The 12377-nt window shown below is 38.2% G+C and overlaps 1 protein-coding gene across 1 annotated transcript in view; it reads left to right on the plus strand.

The window, feature by feature from the left end:
* The window catches only part of Slc12a6 (solute carrier family 12 (potassium/chloride transporter), member 6), a 98598-nt gene that overhangs the window by 41000 nt on the left and 45221 nt on the right, over positions 1 to 12377 (plus strand). The window contains exon 3 of the mRNA XM_005381156.1: positions 11679 to 11723. Coding sequence (XP_005381213.1) covers positions 11679 to 11723 — 45 coding nt within the window. The remainder of the gene's footprint in view (positions 1 to 11678; positions 11724 to 12377) is intronic.

Raw genomic sequence — 12377 nt, forward strand, 5'->3', positions numbered from 1 at the left:
TGCAGTCAGAGTTCTTTCAGTGATGTTTTTCTCTCGGCTCCCTTCAGTGACTTCTCTAGGGTAGGGTTACCAGCCTTTGGTCTCAGCACCTTTTTTTTTTTTTTTTTTTTTTTGGTATCAGGAGTTGAACTCAGGGCCTCACACTTGCCAGACAGGTGCTGTGCGGCTGAGCTAAATTTCCAGCTCTCCTTTTTCTTTATGTTGAGTTTTATGAAGTTCATCCTTCAACTTTAAATATAATTTTTAAATCTTTATTTGTATCACTAATCTTTCATTAAATTAATCCTGAATTTCTATTTCTTTATTTTTTTTTCAGCACTATGGATTGAAGCCAGGTTCCTCACACTGAGCTACATCCTCAGCCCTCCCCCCTTTTTAACTTTCTGTTTTGAGACAGGGTCTCACTAAATTGCTGTGTTGCTCAGGAGGGGTTTAACTTGCTGTTTGCCTGATGCAGCCTCCCAAGTAGCTGGGAGTGCAGTTGTACACCACCACACCTAGTTTCATTCTTTTTAATTTTTAAAATGTGTTCATTTATTTTTTTCGTGCTATCATTCTTACTTCTGACAGTTGTGTTACTGCAAAGACAAAGGTGGGGTGAGGGATCTCACAGCCCTGAAAATGTAGCACCACGGATTCATCATTTCCAACCTCAGTTGTACTATCAACACTATTCAGATGTTGTTCTGTGTGATTCTAGTTAGCTTCTTTTCTCAGTTTTTGCAGAGCTTAATATGTTTATCAAGCCCCCATCCTCTGTTCTTATACGACTGACCCCGTATTTTACAGTAAGTTGTGCTTTAAAACCCTTCTTCCCACATTCTTTTTTTTATGAGACCAGGTCTTGCTGTGTAAACTTCAGGCTGGTTTTGAACTCACTTTGTAGCCCAGGCTGGTCTTGAACTCATGGCAGTCCTCCTGCCTCAGCCTCCCAAGTGCTGGGATTACAGATGTGTGCCACCACACCCAGCATCCAAATTCTTAATGGTGTATACAGAGTCCACCAAAAAGTGTATACTTCAGGGAAAGAAAAAGCTTGTATAAATACTTTAATACTAAATTTATTGAGATACGAGATTAATACAAGTTATCTTCTATAGTTACAAGAGGTGCTCAGAGTGGTGGCCATTGGCTTTCAGACATTTATTAGTACAGTGAACTGCTGAAGTGTGTATACATTTTTTGGCAGACCATATATTGACATCTGTCCTTCATCTTATTCAATACTAATCCATACTGGTGAGCTCTAGAGAGTTACTATTTCCATTCTCACTCCTGTGTTTTCTACTTTACTGCCTCTTACCCTTGGTGTGTGTTTGTTTGTTTTGTTTTGGTTTCTTTTTTGGCTTTTTGAGACAGGGTCTTGCTATGCAGTTCAGACTGGCCTTTAAGCTCACTTTGTAGCCCAGGCTGGTCTCGAACTCGCAGCGAGCCTCCTGCCTCAGCCTCCTGCCTCCTGCCTCAGCCTCCCGAGTGCTGAGATTATAGGCATGCACTACCATACCTAGCTAATTTCCTTTTTTTTGTCTCCTTGGTGAGTTTTGATATTTACTCCTTCCTCCTTTGTTTTTCCTTTTTATTGTCTTTCTTACCAGTTGTTGTTCTGAAATAAGTCCCATATCTCTCCCCTTCTCTCCATCCTCATTGTCATTTTTCCTCTTCTCTGCCTTTTCAAACCATCTATTGCAGTAATTACCTGGGAGTTTTTCTCAAATATAAACCCATACTATTGTTACTGTCCCATTTAAAACCTCATAATGTCTCCCCGTCGCCCAGAGAGAAAAGATTGTGCTGCTTCGCAAGTCATACATAGCCCTTAATGATCTAGAGCATCCTGGCTTGAGCTTCCTTGCTTATTGCTGTTTTGTACATTCTACACACCAGTTATAACAGATGTACTCAAATGCCTGTGTTTCAGTGCATTTGTTTCATCTTCTTGAAATATTCTTTCCTATAGTTACCTAGCAAATACTTAAGACTGAGTTCAAAATCCCCTCTTTCTTAATGGCCTCTGTTACTGCTCCAGGGTCCATAATGCTATTTATATATTCCCATATCTCTTTCTGTACCACTAATGTAGTGTTTTAGTCACCCAGTGTAGTTGCCTGTCTAACTCCAGGGTGCTCTAAGCTCCTTCAGGTTAGCTACTGTGTGCTGTACCCAACTGTTAGAGAAAGATTAAACCTAGAAAGTTAAATCTCAAGGAAAGAAACACTTGAGTTTAGCCCTTCAAAGGAAATAGAAATCAGGTAGGTAGAGAGGAAGAAGGAAAATTTTAGTGAAAAGATTCTTGTGTCTAAACTGCAGGTTCACAGAGTATTCCAGAGAGTGAGGGGCAAAGAGTTGATGACTATGAACAGCTGGTGATGAGGTTAGAGCAGTAAAGTTATGTTTGACTATAAAGGGGCTTGAATATCAGGAAAGTTTTTGGAGCTCATCCTGTAAACTAAGGGTCCAACTGGGCATGGTTTTGTTTTTCGTTTTTTTTTGGTTTTTCTCCAGTACCGGGAACCGAACTCATGACCTTGTGCTTGCCAGGCAGGTGCTTTGCCGCTGAGCTAAATCCCCAGCCCCCCAGCTGGGCATGGTAGCGCACCCCTGTCATCCCAGCACTTGGGAGGCTGAGGCAGGAGAAATGCCATGGGCTTGAGAGCAGTCTGGACTACATAGTGAGTTCAAGGCCACCCTGGACTACACAGCAAGACTGTCTCAAAAAACCCTCTAAACAAACAAATGGTCCAAATAATAAGCCATGATCTGTTTAGAGATGTCTAACTTGTTAGCCTGTGCTACCCCCACTGGCATCCCCTTCCTGAGAATTTGAAGTAGGGAAAGAGGCAGCCTGCTAAGGTAGCTCTCCCTTGTTCCTTTTGAGGGGCCCTACATGTGACTGCGATAGAAATGAGAAGTGAAAGTGATGTTCTGTTCACAAACGGTTGGGAACTCATCACTGTCACCTGGAGACCTTTGAGAGCACTTCATTTAACCAGCAAAACAACCCAATAAAGGCAGAATTTTCGGGTTATTAATATGGAGGAAAATGAAGGATTGTTTCAAGATAGGAGAATTGGCTGCGAGAAGAGTGAAATATTTTAATAGCCTAAGCTGGAAAGGGTAAAAATCTGAATGACAGCAGTGCTGTGGGAAAGAAGAGGTTGGTGTAGAAGCGTTATGAAGCCACAGCTCATGGGATTTGGTGACTAAATGTGGTAAATGATGGAGCAGGAAGAATCGAAAGGAGGAGAGATGCTGATTGGTCCATTTTCTTTGTCCATGACTGCACTCTTTGCTTCTTTGTTATCACATAGGCATCCTATATTTATCTCCAGGACATATCTATTAGTGGTGTCCTAGTTGTCAGTCCATCTGGGTGGAGTGTCTTCTTCCTCCGTTTCCCCAGCCCATTCTTTTGTTTTTGGGTGAACATACTATATTATTCTAAATAGATGTTCTTTGTCTTCTTGACTTCTTTACTGTTTCATCCTGGCTCTTGATGGAATTCCACAAGCACATGTGCTTCTTTTTAATTCTCATGTCCTGACATGCTCTTATCAAAAGTGGATGGGGATCATCATACCTGAGTAGCCAGTGTTCTATACTGGGCATGATATGGCCATCTGTGGTCCCTATGTAGTTGCACACACTAGCTAGCTACTTTGATGACATATAATTTGGTTGCTTCATGAATGTGTTGCTCTGAACTCCTTTGCCTTAGTTATTTCTTCCCTGGAAGTTACGTATTTTACTAATGTTTATTCCTGTACCAAAATTTTACTAACAACCAGCAGAATGTAATAGAAAAATCAGAATGCAGGTTCAAGCCGGTCTTTGAAATTTACATTCAGTATGCCTTGGCCAGCCTGGTGTGGTGATCTCTGCCTGTAATCACAGCACTCAGCAGGTTGAGGCAGGAGGATCACCATGAGTTTGAGGCCAGCCTGAACTATCTAGTAAGAGTCTGTATAAAAAAAAAATGTCAAGTATGCTTTGCCCAAACCATCGGCTCTCTGAGAGGCTGAGGCAGAATAATTGTAAGGTTGAGCCAGCCTGGGCAACTTAGCAGTTTAGCAAGACCCATCTCATAATAAATACAGGGAGTGGTAGCTAAGGCCCTGGGTTCAGTACTTACTACTGCAAAAAAGAAAAAAAAGTCTCATGTGGCTTTGGTTTCTTTATATGTTTCTTACTTATGTCACAGGGTTATCATGAGAATCAAATGAAATAGGTAAAAACAATGTAAAAGCTGTAGAACATTATCAAATGCAAGATACCATTATTACCACTGTTCTTTGAATTTAACTCTTCAGGCTATTTCATCATGGTGTCTCCTAGAGTGATCAGTGATCAGTGATCTTTGATAGTACTATTGTAATTGTTTTGGGACACCATGAGCTCTAATAAATTTTGTGTTCTGACTATTCCACTAACTGTACATTCTCCTATGTCTGTCTCACTGTCTGTCTCTCTTTGTCTCTCTTGAGCCACTCCACTCTTCAAGACAATATTGAAATTAGGCTAATGAATAAACCGACAGTACCCTGTGAGTGTTCAGGTGAAAGGAAGACCTGCGTATCTCTCATTTTAAATCAGAAACTAAAAGTGAGTTAAGTTCAGTGAGGAAGGCACATCAAAAGCCAAGATAACCCAACAGATGGGCCTCTTTCACCATTTCGTTACATTGTGAATGAAAAGGAAGATTCTTGAAGGAAATTTAAAGCTGTATTTTGGTGAATACCTAAATGATGAAGCAAAACAGCCTTGGTGTGGGGAGAAGGAGTGATCTGGACAGAAATTCAGGCCAGCTACACTGTGTTCCCTTAAGCCAAAACTGAATGAGGACCGAGGCACTAATTGTCTTGGGCCACATATGAAATATATAATATAGCTCAGGTATATGAGTAACAAAACTTGCAATTTTTAAATATCTGTAGTTAAAACATTTTGAAAAAACAAAGGTAAGTGTCTTGCAGGCCACAGCTTTGACACACCTGGAATGTATTCTCCCTGTGCTCTGTAAATGGAGCAGTAAGTCCTAGACGATAGCACATTTATTTGCAACACAGTTTAATAAATTTTGTTTTAAGCCCATTATTGAGACTTGGTCAGAAAACAAAAAATGATTCTTTTCAAAATATTACCGCTCACCGACCATGCCGCTGGTCATCTAGGAGCGCTAATGGAGATGGACAAGATTAAAGTTGTCTTCATTCCTGTTCTATACAACATCCATGGCACAGGGTATGGATAAAGGCATAATTTCAATTTTCAAGTTTTATTAAATAGATTTCCTAAGGGCATAGCTGCTGTAGATAATGATTCCTCTGATGCATGTAAGAAGAATAAGTTGAAACCCATCTAGAAAGGATTTAGCCATTCTAGATGTCATTAAGAACATTTGTGATTCATGGAAAGTAGTCAAAATACTAACATTGACGGGGGTTTGGAAGTAGTTGATTCTTGCCCTTACATTTGATGTTAAGGGCTTGAAGACTTCAGTGAGGAAGTACCTGCAGCTGTGGTGGACATAGCAAGAAGACTAGAAGTAGAGCATGAAGATGGGACCTAATTGCTGCAATCTCGGGATACAACGTCAATGATGGGAATTGCTTCTTGTGAATGAGCAGAGTGGTTTCTTGTGATGTTATCTTTTCCTGGTGAAAATGCCATGAAAATTGGTGAAATGACTCTAGGATTTAGATTATTATGTAAACTTAGCTGGGCTTTCATAATTGAGTTCAAACCATCTGCAATGTAAGCAATTTGTAAAGTATCAATAGCAGATTTTGAGGTGATTGCCTCAAATTTGAAAAGTTCTGTTGCAGGTAAAATGCTGTCAGACAGCATCACATGCTACAAAGAAATATTTTGGGAAAGAGAATAAATTGTGGCAAACTTCACTGTTACCTTATTTTAAGAAATTGCCATGGCCACCCCAGCCTTAAGCAACCACTGCCCTGAATAACCAGCAGCCATCAGCCCTGAGATAAGATCATCCACCAGCAAAAAATTGTAACTCTCCCAAGGCTCAAATGATCACTAGAACTTTTTAGCAATAAAATGGGTTTCCTTAAAGTTATATAGGAGGCACATTGGGTTTTTTGGAATAAAGCTATTTGTTATACATCTAATGGATTACAATATAGTGTAAACATAACTTTCATATGCACTGGGAAACCACAAAATTTGTGTGACTCACTGTACTGTGATATTCACTTTATTGCAGTGCTCTGGAACCAGATCTGCACTATCTCCCAGGTATATATGAAGCTGTTGGTATAACTACAGAATCTCAGGCTCTGCCTGTAAAGTTGAATCATTAGGGTTAGTTTTTGACCCAGGAATTTGTAGCTTAGCAAACACCCTATGATTGTTTTGACCGGGAAATTTCAGAAAATACTGGTTTAGTGGAACTAGTGTTGAGTAAGTAAATGAGTGATCAAATAAGAATGATGATCTTTGATCCCCGGTACCGCAAAAAAAAAAAAAAAAAGATCTAGAAGGTTATCTTTTAACCTTAACATATTGATATTAGTTCAACATTTCCCAGAGTATATAGTAGGACACTAATTACACAAGGTATTTGATGCAAAATGAGTTATCTCTCCTGATTTATATTTAGGAATGCTGAATGAATATTCTTTTTTGGAGATTAGTTAAGCAACCATTAGCATATTGAAGGGTATGACAAGTTGTACATTATAGAAATCTACTTAACTGTTAAACAGATTTGACAGATTTACTTACCTCCCTACCCCCAAACCATTTTTTTACTGTTTCCCTCTTAATTCACTAAGGAATATACACTTACACAGTAAGAAATATGTACCATACATGGAGTTCAGCTCATGGTGCTGTACTACTGTAACGGTTCGTTCCATTTATGTTTAGCTGTCTTTACAAATTGCTTACATTGTAGATGGCTTGAACTAAACTACGAAAACCCAGCTAAATGACCTTTGTCTCCCCTTCTTTTCTCTGAGTCACATGACAATTTATTCTTTGCCATTTCCTGGGATAAATATATTAAGTGCCTATTAATAAAACTATTGCTATAAATCATTACTGTTATAAGGAAATGTTTTCACTTCATTTTTCTGATTACATCTACCTCATTTAAAAAGTATGTTTTAGGGGCTGGGGATATAGCTCAGTGGCATAAGAGCCTATCTGGGAAGTGCAAGGTCCAGAGTTGGATTCCCAGTACCAAAAAAAAAAAAAAAAAAATTCAAAAAAATAAAAAGTATGTTTTGTTTCTATTTATTGGAGCTCCCTTACTAAACTATAGAGTACCCCAGGCTTTTTGGTTGTAATCTGGTTATGTTTGCTTGTTTTTCTTTCTTTCTTATCTTTCTGAGACAGGATTTCACTATGCAGTTCAGGCTGGCCTTGAACTCACTTTGTAGCCCAGGCTGGCCTTGAACTCGCAGTAATCCTCCTGCCTCAGCTTTCCAAGTGCTGGGATTATAGGTGTGCACTACCACACGAGGCCTAGTAGCTTAATTTATGAAAGCAACCATATGATACAAATACATTATGCGCACACAGTCCATATTACAGGAAATAGTTTGCTTACAATAAATGTCATTTTGAGTAATATTTAGGACAACTTCCACGCTTGAGACAGGGTCTTGCTATGACGTTCGGGCTGGCCTTGAACTCACTGTGTGACCCAGGCTGGCCTTGAACTTGTGGCAGTCTGCCTCAGTTTCCCAAGTGCTGGTATTATAGGCATGTGCCACCACGCCTGGTGCAAGTTCCACTCTTAGGTAAACATGGGTGTCCCCTTACCAATCGCATGGTAGCGGAAAAATGTTAAATTGAAGAGCCCAGCTGTAGGACAATAGAAATGCTTCCACACATAGAGCAGTGTTATGTTGAATGCAGTTTGGATTGCACAGCCAGAAACGCCCTTTAACTTCAGCCTGCTTAACAACTGTGATGTTTACTGGTGGAGCTACTTCCACTCTAGGAGGTTCATGAACTTGTTTACTCCCACATTTTCTCTGGTTTTACCCTTTACATGTGTTCTATTACGGAGCCGCATCTGCCTTTCCATATATTAGTGAAACATTCGCAGGTTTTGGAGGTTACTCTTCAAGTTACTAAATGAGTATCAAGTAAAGATTACCCAGAAATCCTTTAATTATAGTAAATTAAAACCAGAAAGTCAAAGTTGAACTTGTAGGAACTACACAAGCAAAGAGATGAGAGTGTGTAGAGGAAAAGTACTGGCTTGACCAGAGAATGCACATGCATCAATTTACAGTCAGAAATCAAGCATATTATATGGTATATGAGGAGTTAAATATTTTTTAAGAAGAAGACATTTGTGTTTTCCTCCTTAAAACCACTCTTAGTGTTCCTGAGTTGTCTGAGTAGTTTTACTACTTCTATTCATATAATCTATTCCATGGAATTCCAAATAGCTTGTATTTTTTTTTTTAAACAAAAAGGTTAAATATAATAGAGTACTGAGAAGAGAAACATAGGTTCTCAAAGGCTTCATCTCATGCTAACAGTGGAGTGTAACCATGATAGAGTGCTCAGCATGTGCAAGGCCTCGGCTCAGTTCCTAGCTAGCACTGGAAGGGAAAAAAGACCTCTCTAACCCTTCTCTTTTGGCAGTATTACAAGTGTGTCTTTGGCCACTCATTAACCTAGACATTAATTTTCTTTTTTCTTTTTTTTTCTTTTTTTTTTTTTTCCAGTACTGGGAATCGAACTCAAAACCTTGCGCTTGCCAGGCAGGCGCTGTGCTGCTGAGCTAAATCCCCAGCCCCAATTTTCTTTTTTCTTTTCTTTCTTTCTCTTTTTTTTTTTTTTTTTTTTTAAAGGGGGAAAGGTTTATTTAGGTCACCGTGTGTAGAGGTTTCAGTGTATAATCGGCTGCCTTCAAGGCAGGGTAGCACATGGCAGAGGGTCACAGTTCATGGTTGCAAAAGACAGAAAAGCAATGAGAGAGAGAGAGAAGAGAGAGGGAGGAGGAGGAGAAAGAGGGAGAGGGAAGGAGAAAGGGAGAGGGAAAACAATTTTCAAGAGATGAAGTTTTCAAGTTTGTCTATCCTAGCGTACCTTAGTAATTGGGAACCTTTTTTTCTTCTTCTTCTTCTTCTTCTTGAGGCAGGGTCTTGCCCTGTAATTCAGGCTGGTCTTAAACTCACTTTGTAGCCCAGGCTAGCCTCGAACTCACTACAATCCTCCTGCCTCAGCCTCCCAAGTGCTGGGGTGACAGGCGTCCACCACCATGCAGGGCTTGGGAACCAAAATCTTGAAGGGTCACTGGTAGAGTGTAGTGAGAAAAACGGGTGATGTGGTAACCCCTCCACAACTTTTGCTCTAGAGTTAGTAGCGTAGGTCTAGGTGATCACTACAGTTCTCCCATTTCTAAAACTCTACAATTTCTTCTCTGCTTTCTTTTCTGTGGCAGATAGACTCTTGCATCTCTACCATGGTAGGGTTCAGTTTTACTCCTCCTTGTGAGATGGAGGGTGGGGTACAGGTGAAGTAACCTAATGTCTCAACCTACTAGAGAATTGTTAACTCTTGCTTTGTTTTATGTGTAAGAACAACTCTTTATTTAGAGTAATAAAGTACTCTTTATTTAGATGGGAAGATGTATTTAAAGTAAAAGCTAGGAATTCACTTGCTAATATGTTGGAGAAAATGTCCTAGAATAGAAAAATTTTGCAATGTTTCTTTTTCAAAACCAAATTTTAAAAATCCTCTGAAAATATATCTTAAAATGTTCATGTATTAGTTGTGGAAGTCAGATCTCTACCTTATTCCTACCTTGATGAGAATCTGTAGAGTATATTCTATCTAGGATGTGTATTTATTTATTTACAGTACTGAAATTGAACCTAGGGCCTCTTGCATGCTAAGCAAGTACTCTACCACTGAGCTACATCCCCACTTTGGCATGCATATTTTAAAATGTTAGATTTAATTATATGTAAAACATATACATGGGCCATAGAAAGTACTATTTGAATTTTGCCTAAATAACAATAATGTAATATTTTAAAATCTGGTATTTTTCTGAACAAAATTCACAGGTACTTTTATGTAGTTTGTTTCCTATATCATAATTGGAAAGCAATTTAACTTCAATTAGAAGTTTGAAAATAATGATAGAATCTTTTCCCATTGTTCACAAACTCTCTGATCTCAATTTAATTTTGTTCCCACAGACACATTCAGGTAAGCCAGATGTAATCCTCAGTGTCTCAAGAGATTTAATCTTCAAGGAAAGCAGAGCTCAGGGTCTTTTCTTTATTTAGCCCTTAATGCTTTTCAAGCCTTTGCAATAAGCAAGTGATTGATTGTGAAATGGTGATTATTAATTTCTTGGATGGAATTTGGCTTATTGCTACTAACTTTATTTCAGATTACTGAAGAAATAAATAATTACAAAAGGCAATTCAGTCATTTTATTTTAAAGCCAAATCAACATATCTGATATTAGTAATGAACTGTCATTGTAATATATTCCTTTGTTTAATTAAAGAGGAAATTTAACTCATGTCATGGGCCCTGAATCATCTTATGGAAATGCATAGTCAAATTTATGTAATGATCTTTTAAATTTACTTATTTATTTGGGGGGGCTGGTAATTGAACTCAGCACCCATTTGTGTGTGTGTGTGTGTGTGTGTTGTACTGGGGATTTAATTCAAGGCCTTTTCACTGAGCTTCATCCCTAGCCTTTTTCAAAATCTTTCATTTTGAGACAGATTTTCAGTAGGTCACTCAGGTTGGATCCTCCTGCTTTACCCTCCATGAGTGCTGTGATTACAGGTGTGTGTCATAACACTGGCTTCCTTTTTATTTTTTGAAACAGGGTTTCTCTAAATTTCCCAGGCTGGCCTCGAACTTGTGACCCTCCCATCTTCAGCATCCCCAGTAGCTGGGATTACAGAAGTATACATTTGTGTCTGGCTTTACTACATTTTTTAATGTGGTAAAATACATGTAACACACAATTTACTATTTTAACCATTTTAAGTATATAATTGACATTCGTACATCCGCAGTGTCATACAGCCATTGCTCCTCTCTACTTCCTAAATTTCTCTTCACCCCTTACAGTGCTCTACTCAGCTCCTGTTAAACCACTAACCTACTTTCTATCTATATAAATTTGCCCCTTTTTCAGTGTTTTATATGGAATCGTAAAGTGTTTTTTCTGGTGTGTTTTCAGGTTTCATCCGTGTTGTAGCATGTATCAGAATTCCATTATTTTAATAGCTGAATAATATTCCAGTCTGTGTTTGTTTGGTTTGTTTTGTTTTGGTACCGGGAGTCAAACTCAGGACCTTGCACTTGCCAAGCAGGCACTTGTGCTGCTGAGCTATGTCCCCAGCCCAATATTCCAGTCTATGAAAAGAGGAACTCAGGTGCTTGTACATCAAGGTTTTACAGCAACATTCTTCAAGATAGCCAAAAGGTAGAAACAACCCAAGTATTCTCCAGAAGATAAATGAATAAATTGTTGAGTGATTTGGTAATTTTTAAGGAATGTGATCTTTTTAATAATAGTTCTCTTTTATTACTCTTTCATTAATGTTTAAACTTTTCAGTTTTTTGCTTATTTCCTTGGTTGCTTTTGTTGCTGAATTTTTAAAAATTGTTTTGAGCATTCATTTTTTCTTTTTTTTTTTCAATTGTTTGTTTTTCAGACCCGAGTCAGAACTCCATCACAGGGGAACACAGCCAGCTGTTAGGTATAGTATCACCGCGGGAACTGACTGTCTAAAAAGTCACCTTTACCTGCTTGTATTAACATACATTACTTACTCTCCTATCCAATTCTATTTTTGTTGCCCCCTTTCTATTTTTTACCTGTGAACTATTTTCCTGCTGTTTCTGTTTCCAATTTGGTAAGCATTAGGAAATTACTACTATAATTGATAATTAACATTCAATTTAGTTACTGCATTAAAAACTAACTTTGCATGGTCTGTGCTTAAAAAATAATCTTAAAATTTTTTCCAAGATAATTTTGTAAAGAAAACATTCTGATATTCTGTAATAGTTTGGACTTTGTCCCTATTTTTCTTCGATTTTCTTGGCCTTTAATTCACCTTCATTTTATAATTACTAAAAGTACTTTATAGAGAGCATAGCCTTAAGCAATCCAGAGAAATTGGTGTGCCTGTTTCTTATATGTGAAATGAGTTATGGAAGTGAATTGATTTCTTCTAGGTGTTGCTTATTTAAATTGCAATAAACTTATAATTTGACAAGAATTTCACAAGCTCTCACAACAAATTTACAAAATATAAAAATAAGGCATACTCTGGTAAGGAATCCAAGCAGTAAATAGGTATATATGTGAAAGAAAGCGAGTCTTTTTTTTTTTTTTTTTTTTTTTTTTT

The sequence above is a fragment of the Chinchilla lanigera genome, unplaced genomic scaffold (genome assembly GCF_000276665.1).
Source record: "Chinchilla lanigera isolate Chin_1 unplaced genomic scaffold, ChiLan1.0 scaffold00015, whole genome shotgun sequence".
NCBI lineage: Eukaryota > Metazoa > Chordata > Mammalia > Rodentia > Chinchillidae > Chinchilla > Chinchilla lanigera.